The sequence below is a fragment of the Muscardinus avellanarius genome (assembly GCF_963383645.1).
Source record: "Muscardinus avellanarius genome assembly, chromosome: 13".
Taxonomy (NCBI): Eukaryota; Metazoa; Chordata; class Mammalia; order Rodentia; family Gliridae; genus Muscardinus; species Muscardinus avellanarius.
The window spans coordinates 77,449,217-77,461,618 of NC_137799.1; the positions used below are offsets into that span (position 1 = coordinate 77,449,217).

Here is a 12,402-nt window from a genome sequence, read left to right on the forward strand (position 1 = left end):
GTACATTAAAATTATAAATTAAGACTATGTACTAAGAAAAGAAACTGGAAAGAAATCTACAGAATGCTAATGATGGTAGCTGTGTTTGGATGGTATGATTGTGGATAATGTTTTCTATTTTTGTACATTTTTATGCATGTACTATATCTTTTGTACTATAATTTTACTGATATTTTAACTTTACAAATAAAATTAACTAATTTTACAAATAAAAATTACATATGAAAATTAAAATTAGTTAACATTTCTGATAATGAACAGGAAAGATGCATTATAGTGCCCAGTTTTATTTTGTGTGTTTTTTATGTATGGTAATTTCTTATTCTCAAACCTATAGCAAGGCAGTAGGTGGATAAATCTTTTTTATTTTATTTTGTGGTTTTGTTTGTGTGGTATCAGGGATTGAATTCATGGGCATTCTACCTCTGAGTTACACCACTAGCCCTTTATTTTATTTTATTTTATTTTATTTTATTTTATTTTATTTTATTTTATTTTTTGGTGGTACTGGGGTTCCTGGAGACCCTTCTACCTCCGGGACTACACTCCCAGCCCTATTTTTATACTCTTTTATTTGGAAGTATGGTCTCTTAAGCCAGCACGTCTGGCTACGAACCTGCGCCATCCTCCTGTCTCTGCCTCCCAAGCATGGGGATTACAACCTGCGCCACCAAGCCAGGCCACTAGCTCTTTTTATTTTTATTTTTTTTGTTTTGGAACAGGGTCTTTCTTGGTAGCTGAGAGTCTTATCTCAAACCTGTGATACCCTCCTGAGTACTGGGATTATAGGCATGTACCAAACATGCCTAGGCAAAGCCCAGTTCGTTCTGCCCCTCCATTTTTTTTCTTTTTGGTTGTTGTTGCAAGTACTGGGGATTGAATCCAAGGTCTCCTGCACTGCTGGCAAGTGCTCTACCACTAAACTATATTTCAGTTCCCATTCCTTTAAAAAATTCAGAGTACTAAGTTGGGCACCATGACTCACTTGCCTTTCACTTTTTGGAAAGATGGAAATCATGATCATTTATGATCGATGATCTACCTATTATTACAGTGTATGTACAATCTAGAAAGTGCTAGAGGTATCTTAAGTAGTATGACATTTTTCTTTGCAAGCTGTTATCTCCCAGGGTACAGTGCCCTATGGCCAGCCTCACATCAAATTACTGCCTTCTTAAATAGTCAGTTTCTCAAAGCTGCTGTCTCTAAAGAGCAAGCTGTTTAGGGGAAGTAAGGATAGATCTCTGGTGCTCCCAGAACATTAGCCATATACTTTGTTTACTTGAAAATGCCACCTCAGAACATCTATGTCATTGTCCAGGGATGAAAAAATCACAGAGAGGCATCAGTAAGGCCTATAAAAATAAGAGTAGAATCAAGACCTGAAGCAGGAGCAAAGAACTGCCAGATGAAGGCGAGCCAAGATGCACAGCCCCCAGGGCAAGATGCAGATAGTTAGAGGAGGGGGAGTGAAGAATGGCAAGAAACATGGATATGCAAGTATTGCTACATTATTCTGATTTCAGTTCCTTTGGAAAGATGCCCAGGAGCACCATCGCTGGGTCATATGGTATTTCCATTCCTAATCTTCTGAGAAACTTTCACATTGACCATAGTGGCTGTACTAATTTGCAGTCCCACTAACAGCTTTCATTATCGTTTGTGTTCTTGATTGCCATTCTAACTGGAGTTAAATGGAATCTCAGAGTACTTTTGATTTGCCTTCCCTGATTGCTAAAGATGTTGAACTTTTTTTATATATATTTATTGGCCATTTGTTTTTCTTATTTTGAGAAGTGTCTATTCAGTTCACTTGCTCATTTTCTTGATTTTTTTTAGTGTTAGGTTTTTTAAGCTCTTTGTATATTTTAGATATTAGTTCTTTATCAGAGGAATAGGTGGCAAAGATTTTATCCCATTCCTTAGTCTTTCTCTTTAGACTCCTGAAGGTTCCCTTTGCTGTGAAGAAGCTTTTTAATTTAATGCTATTCCACTTAATAATTCTTGTTTTAATTTCCTGAGCTTTTGAGGTCTTACTGAGGAAGTTTCTAGCAGTCCCTGTAATTGGAGTGTTGGTGCTGTGCTCTCTTCTAGCAATTTCAAAGCAGCACAATTTACGATAGCCAAATTATGTCCATCAACAGATGAATAGATAAAAACTATATTATATACACACAATGGAATTTTACTCAGCCATAAAGAAGAGTAAAATCATGTCATTCTCAGAAAAATGGATGGAACCCAAGAATATTATACTAAGCAAGATTAGCTAGTCTAAAAAAAATAGATGCGTTTTCTCTTATATGTGGAAGCTAGAGAGAAATTCAGAAATAAAGGTGACATCAGATAAAGGAGCAGAGACTACAGTAGAGTGATTGAAGGGCTTAGGGGAGGGGGGAGGGAGCTGAGGACATAAAGAGTGCAACAGCTGAAGGTAACTGCTTAAATAATGCTGTGTATGTGCATGAAATTATCAGTACCAATCTTAGTGATGTATATGGGGAGGGGAGGGAGTGGGATGGGATCCAGAGGAAAACACACCAAGTATTGTTTGTACGTATTTCCCTATTATGAAATATTTTAGTATGACGTATATTTGCAGTACATCAATACAAATATTTAAATAAAAAAGAATGGCTGGAAAGTAAAGCAACAAAAACAATTAAATGCCCACTTTGAGGGAGTCCAGTAGACTCAATGCTGTAGGAGTTTCTCCAGGACACAGAGTAGAAGGATAAGGAAGTGGAAATGGAAAAGTAATGAATGGCCATGGAAGACAGAATAGAGTTAGGAGCTAAGTGTAAAAATGTTACCCTCGAGGAACCAAGACAGATGCAAATAGGACAGATATTAAACATGTCATGGGATTAAATGACATTGCATTGAAAAAGCTCAAAGTATGCAGATTTCATGAGCTCACAAATTCCAGCAAGAGGCACAGAGAACAAAAGTGCTGCCATTTCATTTTTAAAAACATAGCTGAGCATGGTGGTGCACACCTTTGGTAATTCCAGTACTTGGGAGGCTGAGACAGAAGGATTGCAAGTTCACAGACAGCCTTAGGAACAGGGCTGGGGTGTAAGTAAGAGGTAGGATGCCCTTGGTTTCAATCCCTAGTAACACACACACACACACACACACACACACACACACACACACACTCTTATATATATTTATATGGTATGTGTATCTATATGTATGGACAGGTTATAATAAACAAGTTGTTTTTCTTTTTAACAAATAAGCACTTAGGTAGTTAAAAAAAAAGTTTGCCAATGAAGGAGCCAAAATGAAATGCTTACTTTTCTTACATAACACTAAATTTTAGAATTTGGAAATGTATCCACAATTTAGAGATTAGATTATGATGCAAGTGTTTAAGATTAGAAAAGCCTTTTTTTTTTTAAGCTGGGTGTGGTGGTACCTGCCTGTAATTCCAGTACTTGGGAGGCTGAGACAGGAGGATCACAGGTTCATGGCCAGCCTTGGGTGCTTAGTGAGGCCCTCTGCAACTTAGACCCTTTTTCCAAATAAAGAATAAAAAATAGGGCTGGGGGTTTAGCTCAAAGGTCTAATGCCCCTGAGTTCAGTCTTCAGTACCACATAAATAAATAAATAAATAAATAAATAAATAAATAAATAAATAGCTGGGCATGGCGGTGCATGCTTACAATCCCAGTACTTGGGAGGCTGAGACAGTAGGATTACACAGGTTCAAAGCCAACTTCAGCTACTGAGTGAGTCTCTCAGCAACTTAGTGAGACCCTGTTTCCAAATAAAACAGAAAATAGGTCTGGGAGTGTAGTCTGAAGGTAGAAAGCCCCTGGGTTCCATCCTCAGCACCGCACACACACAAAAAAAAGCCCGGTGGCGTGGTGGCACACACTTGTAATCCCCAGCATTTGGGAGGCTGAGACCAGAGGATTGCAGTTTGCAGACAGCCTCAGTTACTTAGTGAGGCCCTCTGCAATTTAGTGAGACTCTATTTCAAAATAAAGAACAAAAAGTAGGGTTAGGGGTGTAGCTTGGAGGTAGAATGTCCCTGGGTTCCATACCCAATACAGAAAAAAAAATACATATATATATATATATATATATATATATATATATATATGTGTGTGTGTGTGTGTGTGTGTGTGTGTGTGTGTGTGTGTGTGTATGTACATGTATATATATATGTATATATATGTATATATGTATATATGTATATATATATATGCCCTCTTTTTCTGATAAAGGCAATAGATATATTTTCTAAGTACAAGTTTTCTAACTATCCATATATACTTTTCTGCAAAAAAATAAGACAAACAGAATAAGATGAGCTTCAATATGTACTTTAGTTATTAAGAATTCTAAGAACAAGAATGTTAATATTTGAAAGGCTGGCTAGAATTTTACCTGACTCAGGGCAGAGGCACTTCAGACTGAGCCCAGGGGCATTCTACCTCGGACTGTACCTCCACCCCTATTTTATTCTCCATTTGAAAACAGGGCTTCACTAAATTGCTGTGATCCTCCTGTCCCAGCCTCCCAAGCACTAGAATTACAGGCGTGTGCCACCATGCCCAGCTTAACCTGGCATATTTTGTGGCTTAAAGGGGAAGCTTGATTCTACCTTTCCTTTTTTTTTTCCTATCGTTTAATGGGAGTGTGTGTTTGTGTGTGTATAATTTTTAATTGACACTATTTGTACATGTTTATCAGTGCAGTTTAATAATTCAATACATGCATACAAATGTGTAATGTTAAAATCAGAATACGAAAATCTGTTTTTGATAACCAACTACCTACTTCATATTTGAGGCCGATATGTTATGATGTTAAATGGCTATTTTGTGAGATCACACATAGATTTGTGCCCTATGCTTAGGCAATTTAAAATGATGTGGTCTTATTTTCAGCTCCTGCTATAGGGACCATTTGTCCTACCCCAGGTACAGCCCAAAACTGGATGATGGCAGGCACCTGACTCATGACCACCCGTTCATGGGAGTTGGAATCCAGACTGTTTGGGCTCAAATCCAGGGTCAGCGACTTGACTCTGATCTCCATTTTCTTCTTTCATAAAGTGAGCTTAGTGATTTTAGTTTAAGATTAGGATTAAATAGTTAATATATACAGCAGTTTTGGGTACATGTCACATAATCCCGTTAGATGTTCTGAAGACAAAACAAAACCCCCAACACTTTTCTACACCAACTAAAGGAAATAAATTCTTTCACTAATATTACATTTTAATACTCTGTTCACTCAATATATGAGGGATTCCCTACACCAGTTTCATTCAGTTCACCAGACAGACACTCCTGGGTGTCCTGTAACTCAGCTTGATTCTAACACTATCTACCCGGAGATCACAATAGATCTGTGTATTAAAAACTAATTTCCTTCAGAGTGCTCCACTGCAGATGGCAAAGTCGAGGCCAGCTTGTCCCTGTGCTCGGGCTCGGCATCAGAGGTCCCCATCACCTCCTCCTCTGGTCTGGCCACTTGCTCGAATGGCTTGCAGAACTCAGAAAAACAGTTTACTTATGAGAATACTAGTTTATTGGAGAAGGGATTTGCAACTCAGTGACAGATGGAAGACATGGACAGGGCCAGCTGTGTGGGAAGGGGTGAGGAGCTTCCGTAGCCTTCTGAAGTAGACCACCCTCCCTGCACCTCCAAGTAGGAGAGAGGCCTTGCATGCTTTGGGTAGAGACTTTATCTTTACTCTGTTAAAGGCAGAAGGCAAGGCTTGTGATCACAAGAAGAATGGAAGATCACTTCAATCCCATTTTGGACCTTGGATTCTGTTTTCTTACCTGCCCTCATGTCAAGTGTAACTGGCAGATTCAGAGAGCTATTCTATTTATTGACGCTGATAGGTCCAATAGTGAAAGATATTATGTCTCTAGGTGGTGAATGAATCCATGCTAAAAGAAGTGTTTTAGGATGAACATTCAATGGGGTGGATGGCAGCATCTGGGCTTATATCAGACCTGACTAATTACATACTCTGCCTCAGTGTTTGGGGCTATGGACAAGAAAGGTATCCAGAGTATCAGTCCTCTATTGGAAATGAGAGAGATAAGGAATAATAAACTGGGAGCTTCAGGGTTGGTGTCTTGTGTCATTCTGTTCAGCCCTTTATACCTTTCACAGTCAAGGATAAAGGATGTAGCAGTGTGTGATTGTGAGTCTACAGTAGGTGGTAACACATCACCCTGGAGCAGAGGCTCTCAACTGTGGGTGACTCTATTCCTCAGGGGACATTTGACAGTGCCTGGAGACAATTTGGGTTGTTAACAACTTGGAATCTGGTACGATTGGCATCTTGTGGGCAGAGGCCAGAGATGCTGCTAATCATTCGATAATTCAGTAGACTTAGATAATTCAGTAGCCTTACAAAAAGAATTATTCAGCGAAAATGTCAATAGTGCTGAGATTGAAAGACTCTGCCCTAGAGAAGCAGCCTAGAACTTTCACCGAACTTTCTTTTTTCATTTAGTGAGAAGAAATATGAGGAGCTGGGCAAAACGCCAGTAGTCCTCTGTGTTGTTCACAAGCCTTTAGGTCCCAGGCATTTCAGTCATTCGCTATTCGAGCATCAAGCAACGTGTTTATTTTCTAAAGTTCAGAGATTCCGCAGGGCCACGTTGTTGAACGCCTATTATTTGCCTGTTTTACCTATCATGTATCTTTCTATCATCTATCTATAGTACTGAGGATTGAACCAGAACCATTCTACCTTTGAGCTATACTCTCAGCCCTTTTTATTTTGAAACAGGGTCTCGCTAAGTTGTTGAGGGTCATGCTAAGTTGCTGAGGCTGCCCTTCAACCTGCAATCCTCCTGTCATCATCTCTCAAGAACTGGGATTACAGGTATGCACTGCCACGCCTGGCATGATTTGTTCTTTTCAAAGCCTGTCTTAATTACCTACTAGAGGGAAATCTAGCATAGAGATCCCTTTGTTCTGAGCGTTGCTATAGTGTGGATGTGGCGTGTCTCTAAAGGCCCATGTGTTACAGGCTTGGTCCTCATCTCGCTGCTATTGGGAGGTGATAGAATTTTTCAGAGGTGAGTCTGGAAAGACGTTAGGTTACTTGAGAGTGTACCCTTAAAAGGAATGTAGGGTCCCTAACACTCTCACACACACACACACTCTCTCTCTCTCTCTCTCTCTCTCTCTCCCTCCCCCTCCCTTCCTCCCTCCCTTTGCTTCCTGGTCACCTCAAGGTGAGCATACTTCCATCATGGTACTCCCGCCGTGATGGACTGTGATGCCATAGGCCCAAAGCAGCAGGGCTAAGCCGCCACTGACTAAAGCTGTGAGGTGAAATAAACCTTTCCTCCTTATAAGTTGATTCTCCCAGCCATACTCTCAGTGATGGAAAGAAGAACGCTGAAACTTTTTTAGTTTTCCTCATCTGTTTATCCTTCACACTGATAATCTGAGGAGTGTAAAACGCCCCGGTGGCTCTACCCTGCTCCTATTCCCTATTGATGGATTTTCACCAAACTCTCCAATGTATTCTGGACCTGCTGCTCTGAACAGTTTCACAGTTAGAATACTGTATGCAGCTGAGATGTTTAACTTTTTAAAATTAGTCTCTATGTAATTATCTATAACCATTCAACACTTAGTAATTTTTCTAATGTCCTTATAGAAGACTATTGTAACATTAGAAGACACATTTTCCAAAGACCACCAAGAACGCCTCATGGATATGCCACTGTAGTAAACAGAGTCTGTTTTCTACTCAGCATCTGTTGGGGTAAGTCAGACATGTGTCTTCACAGTTTGCCTGAAAATAACTTGACAATTTTACTAAGGAATCTTAGAAATTTTATGAAGAAAATCAGTTTTATTCTAAGTTGTTCAAACCACACTGTCACATACGGTTGATTTTGTTCAAATATCTGGAGAACTGGAAAATTACATCAGATGAGCATTCTAATAATAAAGAATTGCTGACAGTATTTTTTTATTTTTTTATTATTATACAATAAGACAGTTTAGTGAAGAAGTGACTGCTTAGTGAATTTTAAAGTAAAGCCTGAAGGAAGTCTTTTGAACTGCTTGTGGTTTTTAGTGTTCCTGAGAAGCACTGTAGCTGATGATCAAATCCCTTACCCCCATTCTAGATACCTCATTTAGATCTCAGTTCAAATGAAACTTAGGGGGTCTTTTCCTGGTCTTTGTTTTAAACATACATCTTTTCTCTTCTTTAATATGTGCAAAATAGAGAGTAATTGAGATACAAGAGAGATTCCAGATGATGAGGAGAAGCCTCAGGGAAGCCATAAAGGAGATATAAGGGTAGGGGTGGAGGAAGACTTAGGATTATTTATAGAAATACTACCACAGACTATGAGTATATATATATATATATGTGAATATATACCAGTGTCATTCTGGGTACTCCGTATTGAAAAGGAGGGAAATGGGCAGGGGGGCACCAAAAGCGTGTGCATGTATGTCTTTGTCAACATGATTTACATTATGATGTAGGACTATAATGTACCAATAAAAGTACAAAAAAGAAAATAAATGTACCTTCTCTCCTCCCCCATCACCTTCAATACTATACCAAGCCCTTTCTTTTGTATCTCTGCTTTGCTTTCTCTTTAAGATGATCTTATTATTTTTCTACATTAATCACCCATTGCTTCCTTCATACTATAATGTCTGCTTTCATTCCATCAATAACTGAAGCTCAGAGTCCTGGGAGTCATTTTTGAATCCTCCTTTTCTCTGATCTTTTCTGCAGCTCTTCTTCCCATTCATCGGCTAGTCTTGACTGTTCTAATTCCAAATGTGTTGTGAACTCTCTCTGTGTCCACTGCTGTGGCTCCTGGCCAGGCCACCTTGACACTCACAGGACTGCAGCAGCCTCCTTCCATCTGCCCCACCACCATGGCAGGTCTTTTCTACCTTATTTGGAACATAGGAGATGGAAAGGGCTAATGAAAATCTAGGGCCTAGATTCACGTGTGGAGGAACCACTCTCCTGGAACCTGTGCCATGGAGCAGCCTGCACCCTGAACGAGGCCACCACCGAGAAACCAGGACACGAAGACGGCGAGGAAGATAGAGACATCTGGGGAGAGAGGAGCAGAGGACGCGAAGGGGGAAACTCAGCAGGTGGACACCTGATCTAGAACGAGCCAGTCAGGTCCATGGCGGTGTTTTTCTGAAAGAGAAGAAAGTACCTGACTGTAGTGAATGAAAACTGCTTTTCTCTGAACCATAGGAAAAGACTAAGGGGAGAGAGATAGCTTTTGGAGGTTGGAATCCTACTGACAAAGATGGAAAAAGAAGCCAGGCACTGAAACAACACTGGAAAGAACCAGCCAGGTGGGAGTGAGCCCAAGACCAGAGTGGAGGTAGGTTCCGGAGGGGGCGGAGTGGCCCTGAAGAAGAAGATCGGATTGGTCAATGCTTGTGGTGTCATTGTAGGGAACATCATTGGCTCCAGAATCTTTGTCTCACCAAGGGGTGTGCTGGAAAATGCTGGCTCTGTGGGCCTTGCTCTCATTGTTTGGATAGTGACAGGTATCATCACAGCCGTGGGAGCCCTCTGCTATGCTGAGCTGGGCATCACCATCCCCAAATCTGGAGGTGACTACTCTTATGTCAAGGACATCTTCAGAGGACTGGCTGGGTTCCTGAGGCTATGGATTGCAGTGCTGGTCATCTACCCCACCAAGCAAGCTGTCATCGCCCTCACCTTCTCCAACTATGTGCTGCAGCTGGTCTCCCCCACCTGCTTCTCCCCAGAGTCCGGCCTTCGACTCCTGGCCACCATCTGCTTACTGCTCCTGACATGGGTCAACTGTTCCAGCCTGCGGTGGGCCACCCGGGTCCAGGACATCTTTACAGCTGGGAAGCTCCTGGTTCTGGCTCTGATCATCATCATGGGGATTGTACAGATATGCAAAGGAAAGTACTTCTGGCTGAGGCCAAAGAATGCATTTGAGAATTTCCAAGAACCTGACATCGGCCTCATCACACTGGCCTTTCTTCAGGGCTCCTTTGTCTATCGGGGCTGGAACTTTCTTAATTATGTGACTGAAGAACTTGTTGATCCCTACAAGAACCTTCCCAGAGCCATCTTCATCTCCATCCCACTGGTCACATTTGTGTATGTTTTTGCCAGTGTCGCGTATGTCACTGCAATGTCCCCCCAGGAGCTGCTGGCTTCAAATGCAGTTGCCGTGACTTTTGGAGAGAAGCCCCTTGGGGTCATGGCCTGGATCGTGCCCATTTCTGTTGCCTTGTCTACGTTCGGAGGAGTTAATGGGTCTCTCTTCACCTCCTCCCAGCTGTTCTTTGCTGGAGCCAGAGAAGGCCACCTTCTCAGTGTGCTGGCAATGATCCACGTGAAGTGCTGCACCCCAACCCCGGCCCTGCTCTTCACATGCCTCTCCACCCTGCTGATGCTGGTCACTAGTGACATGTACACACTCATCAACTTCGTGGGCTTCATCAACTATCTCTTCTATGGGGTCACAGTTGCTGGGCAGATAGTCCTTCACTGGAAGAAGTCTGACATCCCCCGCCCCATCAAGATCAACCTGCTATTCCCTATCATGTCCCTGGTGTTCTGGGCCTTCCTGCTGGTCTTCAGCCTGTGGTCAGAGCCAGTGGTCTGCGGCATTGGCCTGATCATCATGCTGACAGGGGTGCCTGTCTATTTCCTGGGTGTTTACTGGCAACACAAACCCAAGTGTTTCAATGACTTCATCGAGTCACTAACCCTTGTGAGCCAGACGATGTGTGTGGTCATGTACCCCCAGGTGGAGGAGGGGTCAGAGATGGAGAGGCTGAATGAGGACGTTGAGGAACAGACCATCTACCAACCTACTTCTACGAAGGACCAGGACTTGGCAGAGCAGCCCCAGCCCTGAGGACCACCATCCCCTCAGCTGGCTCTCCTTCCTTTGTCCTCATTTCTGCCCTGTTTCCTGCCCGGGTCTCCCAAAACACACACACACACACACACACACACACACACACACACACACACACCTCTGCTTCTGGCAGGCAGAGGCAGGCAGGGCTTGGGTGTGAATAGTGAGAAGTTATAAACAAAGATACTGACCTTTGTACCCAAAGAACCAGCCTCTTGCCCCAGGGCCCCTGTCCAAGGCCCCACACTAGCGCTGCCCATCCTCCCAGCGTTAGGGGAGAGTGGAGATGCCAACAGTGCCCTGGAGGGCCTCTTTCCAGGGCCTGCACCCTCAGGTGCCTCTTAGGAACCTGAGTTTACTACTGCCTTCCTTCCCCATCCCTGAACCCTCTGGCAGTCATGGTAAGTGGGTCAGGGAAGACAGGCTCAAGAGACTCTGTTACCACTACAGGTCAGCTGGAGAGACCCAGACTCTTCTCTGTTCACCAGGGACCCAAAAGTAGAGGGAACACTTCCCTCTGCCTCCTTCCCTACCCCATCTCACTATTTCTTCACCCACCCAACCTGGGCTCCCTGTCCAAAAAGGTTTCTTTCAGAATACCTCCTCCCTACTGAGCTAAGGACCATGGAGAAGGAGGACCGCCCCCTCACCCAAGCTCAAGCCAGGCCTGTGGAGCACAGTGGGAAAGGCTCATATTGCAGAAACCCAGCCTGGGCCTCCCTCTGTATCCCGTCTCCAACATGGTGCCAAAGCTTCCAGAAGCCAAAAAAGGCTCTTATTTTCAGTGTAGTGGACATTTCTCTCCCAATGACAGCTCTGCTCAGCTCCTCCTCCCTCCCCAGCCCCATGGGGTGTATCCTTGAAGCTGCAGCTCTGACACACCCACACAGCATCTGTCAAGCCCTGTCCTCTTCCCTGGACCTTGGCTCAGGGACCCAGTGTGAAGGATCCTCAAGTCCTTCAGGCCTGAAATCAGAGCCAAACCAGCCTTAAGTTACCTCCCATCCAAGAACTGGGCCTAAAAATACTCCCATATTTCTAACCCTCAGGACAGACTTGGTATTAAATGCCTTCCCTAGGTGGAAGGTTACTATCCCACCTTCCCGGAGTAGCCATTCCACCACCTGGGGGGCTATTTGGAGGGTGTGTTCTCTGAAGGGCAGTTCTTCCCCTCCACCAACCAAACAGTCCCCCCCTTCTTTCTGGTCTCACCACCATCCTGCCATCTGGTCTTAGTGGCAGAATAGCACCCCCTTTGGAGATCCTCAGAACCGCATCTTGTCTGTGATATGTGGGCATCTGACCTTTCCCTGTGCTCCAAAGAAGTCTTTGGTGACCCTTCCCAGCCATAGCCAAACCTGTTATGCTGAGGACTAAGGCTCTTTTATCCTAAAGCAAGATTCCCACCCACCACCCGGCTTCCTTCTGCTTAAACTGGAATACCCAGGGAGCCCCTCCTGGCCCAGATTGGGTTTCCCCAGCTTCCAGCTGGACTTGCCTG

At 43.3% G+C, this 12,402-nt stretch overlaps 1 protein-coding gene across 1 annotated transcript; it reads left to right on the forward strand.

Annotated features, from left to right (window-relative positions):
• Positions 1-9,278: 9,278 nt before the first annotated feature.
• LOC308272716 (large neutral amino acids transporter small subunit 2-like) lies at positions 9,279-10,898 on the forward strand (the record flags this gene model as incomplete). Its single annotated transcript, XM_080709654.1, is given in 2 exon segments — positions 9,279-9,317; positions 9,321-10,898. Coding segments are annotated over 2 exon segments (1,599 nt in total). The 5' UTR covers positions 9,279-9,296.
• Between the last annotated feature and the right edge of the window lie 1,504 nt (positions 10,899-12,402).